The 17,028-nt window shown below is 40.6% G+C and overlaps 1 protein-coding gene across 2 annotated transcripts in view; it reads right to left on the bottom strand.

Moving 5' to 3' along the window:
- Positions 1 to 1,127: 1,127 nt before the first annotated feature.
- The window catches only part of CERS5 (ceramide synthase 5), a 30,259-nt gene continuing 14,358 nt past the window's right edge, over positions 1,128 to 17,028 (bottom strand). Inside the window, exons 2-12 of one of the 2 annotated variants that reach the window (XM_068970729.1) lie at positions 11,527 to 11,632; positions 10,644 to 10,774; positions 9,896 to 9,953; positions 8,123 to 8,173; positions 7,012 to 7,104; positions 5,276 to 5,404; positions 5,066 to 5,172; positions 4,143 to 4,299; position 3,697; positions 3,222 to 3,244; positions 1,128 to 1,934 (exon numbers count right to left, since the gene is read on the bottom strand). In XM_068970729.1, coding sequence (XP_068826830.1) covers positions 1,785 to 1,934; positions 3,222 to 3,244; position 3,697; positions 4,143 to 4,299; positions 5,066 to 5,172; positions 5,276 to 5,404; positions 7,012 to 7,104; positions 8,123 to 8,173; positions 9,896 to 9,953; positions 10,644 to 10,774; positions 11,527 to 11,632 — 1,006 coding nt within the window. In that variant the 3' untranslated portion in view covers positions 1,128 to 1,784. The remainder of the gene's footprint in view (positions 1,935 to 3,221; positions 3,245 to 3,696; positions 3,698 to 4,142; positions 4,300 to 5,065; positions 5,173 to 5,275; positions 5,405 to 7,011; positions 7,105 to 8,122; positions 8,174 to 9,895; positions 9,954 to 10,643; positions 10,775 to 11,526; positions 11,633 to 17,028) is intronic. The other variant, XM_068970728.1, reaches the window with a different exon arrangement.

The raw sequence follows: 17,028 nt of genomic DNA, 5'->3' as shown, positions 1-17,028 counted from the left end.
CTCTGTAAAGTACTCGATACCGTACCTGGTATGTAATAAAGAGCTATGTGTTAACTATTATTAATTATACTGCGTGTCAGATTAACTGGGACAACTAATTCAATCTTATTTACAAAGCAACTGTTCAAACTTCAGAAGGCATACATACCTTGTCTGACTTTCCAAAGTATTTTCATATTTCACAATTACTATTCAACAATATGGTAAGCTGAGGAACTAAATGTAAGACCTTAGTCTTTTAGTCTTCCTGACTAGTTCTGACTAAATAACTACGTAGGATTTTTTACAACTTAATTTGCCCTTGTGCTATATATATATATATAGTAAGTCTTTTTAAAATCCAGCCTCTTAGTAAGATAAATTTAGTAGGGTCAGTATCCCAGTAATGTCAGTGAACATCAAATGAGTATTTGATTCTTAGAACAATAACCTACAATAACCTATTTCTTTCCATTTTTATCCATCTCCTTAACAATGAAGCACTCCATAAGTCTTAATGTACATAAGAGCATCTGGAAATATTTTGATAATCTGAATATTCACTGAATGGAAAATATTCTAAGAGATAAATACTACTATTGGTAATTTTGCCTAAACCTCAACTACAGAAAAATCTAGATTAGGAAAATTGTTTCTCCGTGGGCTAAAAGGGAAACTAGAATTAAAAGAGAAAACATTGGTTTAGACTCACTTATCTCCATCTTAAGATAACTGGCAGTCTCTGTATTCAATAAAATGGGAAATACAGGAAATACTCAGGTGTCTTAGCTCTTCAACCAGTCTTTGCTGCTTTGGCAATATACATGCTTTTATTTCCTAGTATTTTTTTGTATGATCACTACACGTTTGTTTTTCTTAAAATATAAAGCCTTAAAATGCAGGTACTCTCTCTCTAGCATATGCACAGAAAGGAAAAACTTGAGTATCCAATGGCCTCTAGAATCAGACCTGAAAAAGTTATTAATCAGACTATGGATTCAGGGAACTGGGGATAGAGTCACTGAAGAGGTTGAGACAGCAGATGAGGGTTGAAGCACTTTTAATCACAGAAGAGTAAACAATAGTATAAACCGTTAACAGCTCACCCAGTGGCTGTTGTCCTCCAGCCCTCAGCTCACCCACTCCTCCCACCCACCCCCACTTCCTGCGTACCATTGAATAAAGAGCAGGGTATCAGCAGCTGTCCCTGTCACTACCAGGTGGCAGGAAGGGGATCTAGCTAGGGGCCGCAGCAATCTCTGGCCACCCATTTCATGGTTGTCTGTTTGCATACAACTTCATGCGAAATATTCCAGCTCCAAAGAAGAAACAGTGCAGAAACGTGGAGCTAAATTCAGCTGCTCCATTCAGATGGTCAGGGCTCAAGAGCCATGGGCAACCAGGGAGGGGACACTCTGGAAACAGCATAATTCAAGATGCAGCCAAATCTGGGACTGAGGTGGGTTCAGAGGAGACCAGGCAAGGCCTAATGGCCCTAGTCCAGAAATGTGCCCCAACCTAGGCAACGAGACTCACGCATATGCACAAATGCACATGCACAGGCGCGCACACACACACGCACGCGCACACACGGAGCAAATAACATTACTGAAAGAACCTGGAGGCTATTAAATACGAAATGGCAGAGTTTTTTTTTTTTAAGTGAAAATATTTGCTTCTTTGATTCTCCTCAGTGCCCTGCACACCCCCTAGTCCCAGGAATGTAGACGTGGGGAGGCCCAAGAGGAGTAGGTTGCCAGTGGCCCTACAAGTCCGTCTATGCTGAAGTCCCCATACCAACCACCTTACTCTTCAGCCCAGTAGCTGCCTCCCATGTGACCATTCACCCGATTGGCACCATTGCTGGAGCTGCGGCCACAGGGACCTTTTGAGTTGGTGGTTATATCTTCTTCCTCTGAGCTGCTCTCCACATCACTGCGATCATCCTTAAGCACCTGGGAGGGATGGGGGCAAAGGTAGGAAAGGTAAGGACAGGACTCTTCTAGAATCGTAAGACAGACAGAGCCCACGGAGCCCATGCTTGGGCGCTGTTTCCAATCTGGCCTACTTTCTGGTGGCACCATGACTCAAAATACTATCAGGACCATAGAGACTTATGAATACCTGCCTGCTTTCTCTGTTTCTCTCTCATCATCTCTAATTCTGTTCTCAATGTAGTAAGTAGCTGTCCTGGTAGAGGAGTTTACCTTTCAGGACCAGCCTAAAAGAGCTAAAAACATTCACATACCCTTTCTCTTCTACCTCAAAAAGAGGAAAGGCCAACACAACCACCCGCGGCTGCCATCGTCGCCTCCGCGGCGGTTTTGGCTATCTACAGAGTTCTGCCGTATCCCCAGAGTTGATCCACAACTGGGCCTTTTTAGGTGTCCTACTCTTCCTGGGCTCAAATATTAACACCCAATGCACTTGTTGCTTCAGTTTTTTCCCTTTTCTCGTAACAGGATTACCTCTCTGGTATCCTGAAGATGCACAACATGGTGAAAAGAAAAGCAGACTGGCAGTCAGCAAGACAGGAATCCCAGTCCCAATCGTGCTATTCTCTATGAATCTTCACCTTTCAAACTCAGCTTTTTATTCTGTATTTTCAAATGAAGGATTTGGATTAAAGCAGGGTTTTCCGATCTAAACTATTCTGCATACCTAGCAAAGTATTTCAGATTTTCTATCATGGACCATAAAAGTAAAAAGGAGAGACAGCCAGTGAGACCTATGTCAGGCTTTTGCCCTCCAGAACTGAAGGATAATAAACGTGTGGTGTTTTTTTTTTCTAAGTAAATAAGAGAAGGAGGTGATAAGGAAACAATACTAAAACTGCTGTTACCAGAGGGTGGGGTACTTGCTTTGGTTAACTCTAAGATTCTATGGCTTATTATAGCTATTGACCTCTGAACCCAGATCACGAGTTGATTATCTGATTGTCAGAAAATTTCCACCAGAGGGCAGCGTATTAGATTTGAGCTAAAGGGAAGCTCAAAAAGGAGGGATGGGGGCGGGATAGAAGGGAAAAACAGAAATGGAAAAAAAAAAAGAGCAGACTCTACTCTTGCCTCAATTTAGGAAAAAGAATCTGGCAACTTGAGCTCCATTCAACAATGCCCCACAAGGTCAGGAGAGAAGGCATGCTCCATACAATGCAGGGAACAGAAAGGAAAGCGAAGGAAGGAAGAGAAACATTCAGATAGACATGCTTCACTGAACACTAGAAGCACAGATACACTTACATGCAAGAGATGAAACTGTCCAGCTCCCACCAGGCATAGAAAAAAGGAAGGAGGTGAGAAAAGAGTGGAGAGTACAGAGTCTGGGTCTAATCCTTCCTGGATAGGTCACCTGGTCAGGGAAGAAAAGCAGGGGAAAAGAGAGATGTCCAATAGCTACACCAAGATGCACAGGCACACTAAGCAAGTTCTGAAAGCAATTAAAGCCATAAGGAACAGTGTCACAAGAGATCATATATTCCTGGGAAACATTCCATCCCTTTGTCCTAGAGTCATAACCTCCAGCAGAGCCCCTCCCCTTGGGACTGTATGTTACTGAAGGCTGAATCCCTCAGGCTAATCACAGTTTGACTGACTACTTCAGAATTTGCAAAATTCAGTTATGAGTTTTATCACAGAATGACGCCTTTCTTTGTGCTTTTGGGCTCTTGAACTAAGGTAGGTATTTGAAGCCCTAAAAACCTATCTCGCTTAAGACCCTGCCTCATTCAACAGTAAGTGAGGCTGGTACTTAATTCCTTATATAAACTGTATCTTGAACACCACAGTGTGGCCATCTTGGGGTAGCTTGTGAATTACCATACCACTCCTAGGCAATCTAACATCTTGGCTTCTATACAGTTTATATCTTGGAACTCTGCATATGATTTCCTTTGAAAAAAGGCTTCCATGCTAAAAATAAAAAATATGAAATCCATGATGTAGGTAAGGGGTAGGTTGAAATGGTCTCCAAAACCTAATCCTGTTTATTATTTAACAAAAGTCATTCCTATGGGGCAGGAAGAAGGCAGATCCTGCCTCTGACATCTAAGTCACGTCTTAGATGGCTAAACACTCATACTTAAAAAAAAAGATGAAAACATTAGAGCCCTAGGCTTTTTGCTTGGTAATACCCCAAAGAAAGAAGCCATCTTTTACCCTTACCTTTCCTCGGATCAAGGCTTTGAAAGCAATTCGTGCAATTAGGTAGGACCAGATGACATGAAGAACCTGTAGGACCAGGAGAAGGCCATTGAAAAGCCACCAGGAGGGATAGGGCCCGATCATCTCCCAACTCTCAAAGAGGGTCGTGTTCAGGATCCTATAAGAGGAAGGTCAATGATCAGATTCTAGAGTCAAAGCCAGACACGTAGGGATGAAGCTGAATTTCCCGGAAAGCAAAACTTTGCATTTTTACACCATACCTTCTAGCAGTGGAAGTTCCAGGGATATTCATGCACAGTGAGAAGATAGTAAAGAAAGGGGCCCATGGAGTTTTCTATCTTTAGGAATAATGGAAGATACAGAACTCTTAGCAACTGACAGAATAAGTCAGATTACTAATCACTTCAAATAAGTCATATTACTAATCCAAATATGCAGAGTATCACAAATTTGGGACAACAATTTTAATAATAACCCTAGGAATAATTCAGATCCTCACACACATACAGGACAGCTGACTACTTCCCTCAGACTAAGGAAAATCTCCAACCCAGAGTCAATGACTTGTAATATAAAGCCGTGAGTATATAAGTGAGAGTGTTGTGGGAGTGGGAGTGGTCAGGGTGGGAGAGAATATAGAGCAGGAAAATAAGCAAAAGCCTGAGAAGTCCGCAATCAGTGCAAAAGAAGGCAAAGGAGTTACTTAGCCATAAAATGAGATGAATCAGGAGAGCCACAGCTAAGTGAGTTGGATGCTCTCGGTCTACATCATACTGTATTAGAAATACTGTACAGGGGAAATGAGGTCCTTCAAGAATCCATAAAAGGTCAGGTTAGGTCAAGCAAAAAGCAGAGCAATATTTTGGGTTAGGGAATCTTGGTGTCTGTTCCCTAAACTGGTGACCAGTTTCCCTAACACTTACCAGAATGGATAGATTCCTAGGCGAGTCACCACAAAAACAGCACTGAAGATCACAAAAAGGGTGTCACAGAGACGCTGGTACTTGGCATAATTGGCTAGCTTGGCTGCCTGGAGAAAGAAAGATAAGAATTGAATCGGGGAGAAAGCCAGTTCTCAGATAGGAAGAAAAGTAAAGAGGACTAGTGAGGAAAGAGTCGTTGAGGGGTCTTACCTCCAGCAAGAAGTCTGAGACATCATGTAGGCACAAGACCAGCGTTCCCACTCGAACCATGTTGTTGATGTAGGAGAAGGTAATAAGCCCAATGGTGGCCAGGTGATGCACAAACATGATCAGAAAGTCCTAGGAAGGAATGCAAATAGCAGAGGCAGGTAAAGGCAAGGCCGCAGAGCTGCTACAACTCAGTGCCCTGCACTGTTCTCGGAGGGTCTCATCCCACCCCTTAAGAGTTTCATTTTGTTTAAATTCTCCCCTAGGGAGCTGCCTAACATTTCACCCCAAACTCTCTACATCAGTGACTGACCCATAATCTACAGTCAATCTATAGCTCAAAACACAGAAAAGAGCAATTTTCTTTGGTAGCTGCAGAACATGTAGACTTCAGATGCATAGCTGATACCTGGAGATAATTTCCCAGGTGGTAGTCAGGCATACAAGCCTTATATATCTCAGATTCCTTGAGCGTCTGAGACTCTTCTGCATTGATGAAGGGAATTTCAACCAAAGGGACCTAAGAGAAAGGGGAGGTTTGTGGAGGGGAGAAGCTATTTCAAAACATTTCAGAGAAATGCTAAATAGTCCATCTTACTACAAGCACTTCCTGCTCTCAGATTTAAAGCTCTAATTTCCTCTTGGGTTCAAATAACAAGGTTAGACCCTGGGAAATCTCTAAATACCTGAGTTATTACACATAGCTAATATATACTTCTCAGCCCAGTGAGGGATAGAGGGTGGGAGGAGGCAGGTGAATTCCATCAGAGAAGCAAGGATATAAAGTCTATGCTCTCCATATGGATGGATACAATCATATGTTCTAGCTCTTAAGTTGGGGATGAGTTTACAAGTACACATTCTAGAATGTTTTAAAACCTACATACATATTATAAACCTTTTTATATGTGTCATGTATTAAAATGAAATTTTAATAAGGAGACCTACATCTCCATAGGAGTGTGTGTAACTGTCTTGAGTAACCAAAGGAGGGTGACAGGCATTTAAATTATATATCATACTTCTAGGTTACACAACAACTAATAAGCCAGATTAATGTCAATCCATTCCCACAAGTGCTAACCCTGATTTTCCTTACCAAAGATAAGTGACAGATTAGGGTTAGAGCTGCTGGAATTGCATTATGTCAGGTGGATGCCAATAAAAGGTGAAGATTCTGCCCTTTCTGTATACTTACAAAAAACTTAAGTCATTTCCAACTTTGCCATTCTGTAGGCAAGTCAACTCACTTCTCTGAATCTGTTTCCTAAATAACAGCAAGAAAAGGGTAAACTAAAACATCTAAAACCCCTTCCAACTGACATTCTTTTAAGTAAGTGGGGTCACCAAGAAGAGAACAGAGAGGGAACAAGGGTCACTAATGGCAAAAGTTTTTCTGGAATCGAAGCTTTTCCTGGATCAGGCCTTGCTATCGCTAAGTTTTGACTAGTTTCTTGAGCTTTATATGTGTAAGAACCTTGGAGAAAAACAAAGGAAAGGGTATGCTTCTTAGCTGGTTAACTGTTTTCATCCTGGGCTGCCCTGAATGACTCAAATATACTTCACTAGTCAGGGCTCACTTCTGAGAACATTACAAAGAGCTAGAAGTCACACTGAACCTACTTTCACCTTCTTTTGTGGTCCTAATCAGGACACAGAATCCATCACAATGACATAATGGTAGCTGCTGGAAAGGAGGGTGCCATAAATCAGGGTGTTAAGGGAGCCAACGTCCTTACCTTTCTTTTAATGTCTGTAAACTGAGAAAACATAAGAGACCAATAGAAAGCCAATTCCATGATATAATAGTAATAAAGTCCACTTGTGAGAGGCTGGAAGAGAAAAAGAAGTAGTGAGGATACCAGCTAGTCAGACTCATTCCATGTCCCCAACTTTCTTTGTGTCAGCGCACTCATACCCCCAATTATTAAATACTCTTCCTCTCCATCATCTTCCAAGATGTGCAATAGCTAACAGACTTTGGATTGGTGTTGACACTTAAAACTCTTCCCTTCCACATATACATCTTTGTGTGCTAAATCACTTCAGTCGTGTCCAACTCTTTGCAACCCTATGGACTGTAGCCTGCCAGGCTCCTCTGTCCATGGGATTCTCTAGGCAAGGATACTGGAGTGGGTTGCCATGCCCTCCTCCAGAGGATCTTCCGACCCAGGGATAGAACCCACATCTCTTGTATCTCCTGCACTAGCAGGCGGGTTCTTCACCACTAGCGCCGCCTGGGAAGCCCATACACATCTTTGGCTCATCTTTCAGAGATCAGGCAGGCTTCCCTGGTAGCTCAGCTGGTAAAGAATCTGCCTGCAATGCAGGAGACCCCAGTTCGATTCCTGGGTTGGGAAGATCTGCTGGAGAAAGGATAGGCTACTCACTCCAGTTTTCTTCGGGCTGGTAAAGAATCCACCTGCAATGTGGGAGACCTGGGTTTGATCCCTGGGTAAAGAGTCGGACATGACTGAGTAACTTCCACTTTCATGGTTAACAAGGACACGACTGAGCAACTAAGCACACACACACACACACCACAATCAAATCAGTGTGTCTAGAATTCTGGGCAATTTTCAGGGGATTAAATACACTGAGGCCCTACCTTCTTTCACCCTGTGAGCAACCCCCTGACATTTTTCTGCTTTAGACTAGAACCAAGATGCTCTTATGGGATTCAAAAGGACACCTGAACCAGAAAGCACCTCATTAAGTGCCAAGAAGCTGCTTTTCTTTCCAGCCCAATTAGGGTGAATATCTGGAACAAAGAGGTCACTGGATTTCACTGCTGTGGGGACACACACACACACACACACCCGTGTCTTTCTTGAAGGGCTCAGATCTTACCTGATAAGGGTAACTGTGCCAACACTGTCGGGTGTCCCAGAACCAAGGTGACTAAGAAAAAACAAACAATCCAAGTCAGTTTTCAGAATTCCCTCTTGGCCCATCTACCTCTTTCTCTCTATACTTTGGGCAAAGAGATGGGAAAGAAAATGGAACCCATCTAGATAGAATTTAGGGATCCTTAAAGGCTAAATAAACAATTATACTTTTTTGCTAGAACAAGAAAGTGCTATTACGAAGAGAGAAACAGTACACAAGAGCAAAGAGAGTGCTAAGATAGCTTTTGGAAACATCACAACCTGGAATATATAGGAAGTTGGGAGGCAGGAAGACAATGATTTCATTTAATAACCAAAGGAGATCTCTCTGTGCCAAAGATTCAAAAGTAATCTTCTCCAATGGAGTTTCAATTATGTCCTTTGAGAGGGTTGTCCATTTCACCTAAGTTGTTGAATTTATTACTATTAAACTGTTCATAATGTGGTCTTACTATTCTTTCAATGTCTACAGGACCTATAGTTATAGCCTCTTTTTCTCCCTGATACTGATAATTTGTTTTCTTGTTTTTTTCTAAAGGTTTATCAATTTTAATTAAAACTTTCAAAGAACCAACCTTTGGCTTTAGTAATTTTCTCCATTATTTTCTAATGCCTATTTCATCAATTTTTGCTTTTCTTTTTTTCCTTTAACTTACTTTGGGTTTACTTTGCTCTTCTTTTTTCTGGATCTTACAGTGAAAACTTAATCACTGATTTTAAAGTTTTCTTCTTTTCTAATATAAACAATTAAAGTTATAAATTTCCTCAAAAGTATGCTTTAGCTGCATACCACAGACTTTGGTATGTTGTATTTTCAGCATCATTCAATTAAAAGTATTTTCTAATTCCCTTGTGATTTCTTATTTGATCTTTGGGTTATTCACAAGAGTTGTTTAACTTATAAATATTTTCTAGACATCTTATTATTATTGATTTGAATGCTGTTTTAATTCCATTATGGTCAGAGAACATATTTTGTAAAATTTCAAAATTTTTAAATTTGCTGAGACTAATTTTGTGGCCTAGCATATGGTTTATCTTAGCTGATCCTTTACATGGACTTGAAAATAATATACATCCTTCAGCTGCTGGTGTGGTGTCCTATAAATGTCAATTAGGCCAAACTGGCTGGACTGTTATTTAAACCTTCTACATCCTCAGTGATTTTTTTTGTCTAGTGATTTAATCAATTATTAAGAGCATTAAAATCTCCAAATATGATTGTGTAATTGTCTATTCCCTTCCCTCAGTTCTGCTTCCTTATGTTTCACATATTTTGAAACTCCAATTATGCATTTAGAGGAAAATACTGTGGTACAGCAGGAAAAAAAGACTAATGGATCAAGAAGCCTGAAATTCTTCTTCGACTCTGATAATCAACTGCAAACCAGGAATAATCCCTACTTCAATGAGTTACTGATGGCATTTCTTTAACTGTCTCCTCCTTGCAAGAATAGGACTTTTGTCAAATGCCTTGTAAACCATCATGTACTATGTCAATTTAATTAATACTATTATTATTAGCATTATTTAAGGAGAAACAGAGTCATGAGATTACTGATGCCAGGCCCCAGACAGAAGACAATCTATTTAGCTTATAAACCTGGGCTCTAGGCATCACAAAGAAAAAACAAAAGAGAGTAGAGGACAAAGCTCTAAAGGTATTTAACTCTTATCTCTAGGGATACACGAATGATTAGACCCCAACAGAGAACCAGAGAAAGTTCAGACTCACCGACCAGAGAAATCTAATTCCGTAGCAGAATATACATAAATAAAAAGTGAATCTCCACCTAGATGGGTGAAGAGAAGTTAGACAAACATTTACTCAAAAGAAAGTCTCTGAGCTAAAGAATTCAAGGTAGCACATTTGGGGATAACACAGTTTACTGGTAAGAAACTGATGATATACTGCTACCTAAAAAGCCAAAGAGATAAAAATCTTCTAGCCTCTATTTAAAAACAGATTTCTACAAGTATATACTGGTTTCAGTGAACTTTTCTTTTACATCAGACTCTGTGATGATAGTGCCCTTTTTTTTTTTTTTTTTTTTGCATGACAGTAAGAAATAGTGCTTGGTGTCCAGAGAATAATCAGTAAAAACCCAGTGAAGTGAACTATAGCATGTCCAGAAAAGGGATGCTTCCTATTAAAATGTCAATCTATAGCAAGCTGGAACTATCTCTACCAAGGTATATGAAGGTGTGCATATCTACCTACATAAGTGAAAGTAGAGGAATTCATTCCCAATTTCTTTGGGAAAGGTGAACAAAATGCAACTACAGCTAGCTTAGGAGCAAGCATGTCTAAGAAACTAAGGGTGACCAGGCTTTCAGTTCTCTTCTTTCCAGCCTATAACAGAGTTAGCCTTCTGCCTCCATTGACTGTTATCCTAACAGAAGAAGTGATTTCCAAAAAGAAAATCTTAGTCCAGTCATACCCCACCCTTCTCCTCACTCCCCACCTCCTTCCATACACCTACATGCTTTCACAAAATTTAGTGAGCGTTGGGGGCTTGTCCTGATTCCTCCGATGGCGAAACCAGCATTGGATTTTTCGGACATCCCAGTCTAGTTGCTTTGACAGGCCCTCCAGCCTTTTCTCATCAGGATACTGTAGACGTATGACCAGAGTCAGAACATTGCTTTTTCTTCAAACCTTGCTCATTAAAGCCCTTTGACGAGCTGAGTGGCAGAGGGGTAATAACTATAGTGGTTTAAGTAATGTTTTTCTTTCCAGGTTTCATCCCCAAAGTCATTTTTATGTAAGAAGTACTATTTTACACATCAAGGACCTTTACCATTCACCTATACACATTGCTATTTGGTTTTCTCCCTCCAGCCCAAGTGAGTAAAAAAAAATATTAAAAACCCAACCTGGGAGGAAGGTTTAAGAGGGAAGGGACATATGTATACCTATGGCTGATTCATGTTGATATTTGGCAGAAGCCAACACAATTCTGTAACGTATTTATCCTTCAGTTAAAAAAAAAACAAAAATTCAACCTGCAAAGGCTATCAGGACCATCTCTATCTTGATTATGCAACTAGGTAATGACTAGAGCTGAAGGAGGGAAAAACAAAATCAAAATATGATGTGTCTCTCGGGGATTAGGGTTGGTGGTGACTGCTAGGCCTAAATCTCCAATGTATGTAATTTTGACTTATTTAAGGTATCCTAGCCCAAAGGCATTTCCTTGAGTGGATAAAGTTCTGCTAATAGCTCTATGGACTATCCAAATGTGAAAGATCATCCCATCCTATCCTTAGCCTTGGAAATACTTGCTCTCTATCCTCCCATGCCCTATGGGATGAACCCTAATAAAAATCTCCCTGTTTTTTTTTTTTTTTTTTTGTCCCACTTACCTTGGTAATAGACATGAACACTTTTTCAAGGATAGCATTAGGTTGTGCCTGATAAGGACCACTGTCCTGTATGCCAACATGGAGTGCACAGGGTTTGGCAATAAACCTGTAATGGAGAAAACCCAAAAGCCAATTCTAAAAATTGTTTGCTAAGCATTAAGCAAAAATTCTGATTAGGGGACTGATAAGGGGGAAAGGGGGAACACTTGGCAGGGAGCTAGAACTTTTTGATTTAATCCTGAATTCTACCACTGATTCACTTGAGAAGTGACCTATTTAAGAAATATTGGAATATAAGCTCTCTTTCCATTTTTCCCTGGTTTCCCTTATCACATTTTAAGCTTTAGAGTAAGAAAGACCTAGATCAAATCATTAGTCTACCATTTACTGCCTGTATGAACCTGGGCAACTTATTTCATCTTGCTAAACCTATGGACATAGAACAACAGACTGGTTCCAAATAGGAAAAGGAGTACGTCAAAGCTGTATATTGTCACCCTGCTTATTTAACTTATATGCAGAGTACATCATGAGAAACACTGGGCTGGAGGAAGCACAAGCTGGAATCAAGATTGCCGGGAGAAATATCAGTAACCTCAGATATGCAGGTGACACCACCCTTATGGCAGAAAGCGAAGAACTAAAGAGCCTCTTGATGAAAGTGAAAAAGGAGAGTGAAAAAGTTGGCTTAAAGCTCAACATTCAGAAAACGAAGATCATGGCATCTGGTCCCCTCACTTCATGGCAAATAGATGGGTAAACAGTGGAAACCATGGCTGACTTTATTTTTCTGGGCTCCAAAATCACTGCAGATGGTGATTGCAGCCATGAAATTAAAAGACGCTTACTCCTTGGAAGGAAAGTTATGACCAACCTAGATAGCATATTAAAAAGCAGAGCCATTACTTTGCCAACTAAGGTCCGTCTAGTCAAGGCTATGGTTTTTCCAGTGGTCATGTATGGATGTGAGAGTTGGACTGTGAAGAAAGCTGAGTGCTGAAGAATTGATGCTTTTGAACTGTGGTGTTGGAGAAGACTCTTGAGAGTCCCTTGGACTGCAAGGAGATCCAACCAGTCCATTCTAAAGGAGATCAGCCCTGGGTGTTCATTGGAAGGACTGATGTTGAAGCTGAAACTCCAATACTTTGGCCACCTCATGCGAAGAGCTGACTCACTGGAAAAGACCCTGATGCTAGGAGGGATTGGGGGCAGTAGGAGAAGGGGGCGACAGAGGATGAGATGGCTGGATGGCATCACTGACTCAATGGACCTGGGTTTGGGTGGACTCCGGGAGTTGGTGATGGACAGGGAGGCCTGGCACGCTGCGGTTCATGGGGTCACAAAGAGTCGGATACAACTAAGCGACTGAACTGAAACCTTAGTTTTTTTTCCATTTGTAAGATGAAAATAATATCAACATTCTTGCTACTGAAGATAAGGCCAACAGATAAATAGCATTACTGGCTTTTCCTAGCAGCTTCTTAGAAGTGCAGAATCTCAAACCCCATCTCAGACCAACAAAATCAGAATCTGCACTAACAAGATTCCCAGGGGATTCATTCATATTCCCATTAGAAGCGGGCCTACTTTACTTGAATCTTGCAGGTACAATGATATATAACATATATGAAGACCCTGACACAAGGAAGTGCTTAATAAATGATAGTTCTCCTTATATCAAACCATCAAGATCTTAACTGGAGAGAAACGTAGAACTGAGATGGAGCTCTTCCTAAACAAATATCCTTGGTCATGGTCACCTTCCTGCCCAATCAAAAGACTACGGAAATAATTAGAACTTTAGAAGCTCTGAAGAAAAAAAACCCAGAAACTACAGAGAGTGGTAAGAAAGAAACTACCTATTAGTACTCAGTTCTAGTCCCAGATCTACCAATAATAAGACACATAAACTTGGTCAAGTCACTTGATTTTTGAGTTTTGATTCTGTCATCTAAAGGAGATGATGCCTAAGATTTTTTCCTAAGATTCCATGATGATATCATTGATTATAATTAATTTATAACTTTTAGATTTGAAAATTGAGGAATTATTCCTTGGCTCTTTAAGAAAGATCTCCCTCTTTTCCACAACCAAAGATTTCTATGAGCCTCAGCTCTAAGAAAAGCTTTATGCAATCACTTTCAGAATAAGTCAAAACCAGTTCTAGCTCTCTTAGCATCTTAGGGAGTTGTATGATGAAATAATAACTGGGAGGTGTAAGATGGAGTGTTCTTGACCTATTTTATTTATCTGCATTCAAATCCAGAATTTATCTCTAAGGGAATGGCTGAAAATAAGAAGCTCTGTTTATTATCTTTCTCTGTGAAAACTTCTTTTACCTTTATCACCAAAGTTCCCAAGACATGGGGAAACACTGATTCAGAGCACAAAGTAATCCACATCCGTAACCCATTCTTCTCTTTTACACAAGTAGTATAAAACTTTCATTCAAATACCAATGCTAATAGAAACATTAGTTTATATTTCCTGGTATATAATTCTGCGTACAAATATTTTAAACTCCTGCTGCTGCTGCTGCTGCTGTGTCGCTTCAGTTGTGTCCGACTCTGTGCGACCCCAGAGATGGCAGCCCACTAGGCTCCCCTGTCCCTGGGATTCTCCAGGCAAGAACACTGGAGTGGGCTGCCATTTCCTTCTCCAACGCATGAAAGTGAAAGTGAAGTCGCTCAGTCGTGTCCTACCCTCAGCGACCCCATGGACTGCAGCCTTCCAGACTCCTCTGTCCATGGGATTTTCCCGGCAAGAGTACTGGAGTGTGGTGCCATTGCCTTCTCCGTTTTAAACTCCTACCCATGTTTAAATTCCTTGAGAAGACAGAGACTACTGCTTTTGTATTTATCAAGGTTCTATGCTCAGTAATTGCATACTGAGTGATTGGTGTAGTGACTTCCACCCTTGCTGTTGGAGCTCAGTTTGGACCCAGCATTGATCAGTATCCAGAAGGGTAATTAAGGCAGCCATACTTGAGACTTCCCTGGCAGTCCAGTGCTTAGAACTTCATGTTTCCACTGCAAGAAATGGAATTCCTTGGGTGGGTTCAATCCCTGGTCAGGGAACTAAGATCCCACAAGCTGCATGGTGTGGTCAAAAAAAAAAAAAAGGTAGCCATTCTTTGTGGTTGAGTTGGTGCTATATCATATCTGAGACAAAAGCCCTGAATCATCTCTCTGAATGAAGAAGTTGACCTGAGAACAAAAAAACAGTCTTTCCAAATCCTATTCTTATTCCCTGAAGTAGGCCTCTTTCTTAATCCAGTCAGGAGATTAAAGGCCCTGGGACTAGGCAGATTTTGCCAGCTAACAGACTTATGAAAGTTGCCAACAGAATGAGGATAATAATATCTGCTCCACAGGGTTATTTTAAAGATGAAATGACATAATTACAGTAGAGCTCAGTCATATCTGACTCTTTGCGGCCCCAAAGACTGCAGCACACCAGGATTCCCTGTCCATCATCACCAATTCCCGGAGCTTGCTCAAACTCCTGTCCATCGAATCGGTGATGCTATGCAACCTTCTCATCCTCTGTCGTCCCCTTCTCCAGCCTTCAATCTTTCCCAGCATCAGGGTCTTTTCCAATGAGTCTTCCCATTAGGTGGCCAAGGTATTGGAGCTTCAGCTTTAGCACCAGTCTTTTCAATGAATATTCAGGACTGATCTCCTTTGGATTGATCTTGCAGTCCAAGGGACTCTCAAGAGTCTTTTTCAACACCACAGTTCAAAAGCATCAATTTTCAGTGTTCAGCTTTATGGTCCAACTCTCACATCCATTGATGACTACTGGAAAAACCATAGCTTTGACTATACAGACCATCAGGAAATGACATGATGTATGCCTACCCAGTGCCTGACACTTTGTAAACATTCATTAAAGGCAGCTATTATTATTTTTACTAGAAACAGTTTGGTCTGGGTACTCTCTGATGGTACCTCGAACAAAGGGAGAAAAGCAGGAAATCCTCTTTCACACAACAGGGAGAGGTTTGTACCCTGATCACTCGGGCGAAGCCAAGATAATTGCTTTATTATCTAGACCTTGAAGCAGACTTAGTATCCTAGAGCTGTCATAAGCTCACATCCTGTCCTCATTAGTTCAGAGTTCAATGAAAGACACAGAGCTACTGGCATCAAGTCAGTGACAGCTGGACAGACCTTAAGAAAATCTGCTTATTTGACAAAATATTTACTGGGCACTGATATTGTGCCAAAGCATGAAGCATAAAACCCACAATAAGGAATTATGATCGAAAAAGAACTTTTCCTGTGTTAAAAAAATTCAAAACAGGGAACTTCCCTGGTGGTTAAAACTCCACACTTTCACTGCAGAGGGTACGGGTTTGACCTTTGGTTGGGGAACTAAGATCCTACATGCTGCATGGCACAGCCAAAATCAAACCAACAAAAAAAACCCATTTCAAATCAGAAATCTGAACGAAACAAATAATAGTCATGCATTCATTCCGCATCACTTACCTGGCATTTAGAATAACAGAAAATAGGTATCTAGGCTGGTCTAATTCCAAAGAGCCTAGAATTAGCATTCATCATTTCTGCTAGATCAGCACTTCTCAAACTGTGCCTGGAGACTTGTGACATTTTTCAGGAGCTCTGCTCTGCAAGGTCAAAATTATTCTCATAATAATTCTATAGTTTCATAACAGTTCATTTCTCTCTCATTCTCTTATAAGTGTACAGTGAAAATTTCCACAGCTTACATGACACACAGCAAGAGACTGAAGGCAGAACTGATGAGAACGCAGCTGCTAGATGCCCAAGAGACTCAAGCATGGAAAATAATACTATTTTCACATTTTTTTTTTTTGTTTTGGGAAAGTGCTGAATAAGTTTTCATAAAGCATTATTTAACAATGTATTGTTATTTATAAGCAAATGAGTAAATACTTAAAAAAAATTTTAATTTCTAAAACGGTACATACTGATTTTTAATAGTATAAAAGAGTCCTGGTATACTAGTTAAAAAATACTGTCCTGGTTAACACAGAGAACTCAAACTTATCTTGTGATTTCTGTTCAGTCCAGGATCAAACTGTTGCCCAAGTTTTAAATAATTTGAAGACCAGACTGCCCTTTGCCTGAAGATCTGAGTAAGTAGACATTTAGTGGTCTACAGCGGTAAACTACTCCTTTCCACCTGCCACACCAGGAACATGAGTCTAGTGATCCAAACCCTGATTGTAATGTATCTATCCTGCTCCATAGAGATCACTTCATTCTGCCCCTTTGCCCTCCAGATACATGGTAGCAGCTGACCTAAGCCTGGGTTAAGATGAAATTACTCACCACTTTGCTCTTACATACTAAAGACAAGAGCTAGACCAACAATTCTTTTTGACCCACTGCAACATCATTGACGAATATGAACTATATACAAATATGTTTGAAAGTCTAGATTGAGTTTCTCAACTAATGTATCATGGCAGGTAACACAGATGGGCTATACTTTTTTCTTTTTTAAGGCTCA

Source organism: Capricornis sumatraensis, chromosome 4 (assembly GCF_032405125.1).
Source record: "Capricornis sumatraensis isolate serow.1 chromosome 4, serow.2, whole genome shotgun sequence".
Lineage (NCBI taxonomy): Eukaryota > Metazoa > Chordata > Mammalia > Artiodactyla > Bovidae > Capricornis > Capricornis sumatraensis.
The sequence above is the reverse complement of the archived record's forward strand: the minus strand, read 5'-3'. Positions and strand labels throughout refer to the sequence as shown.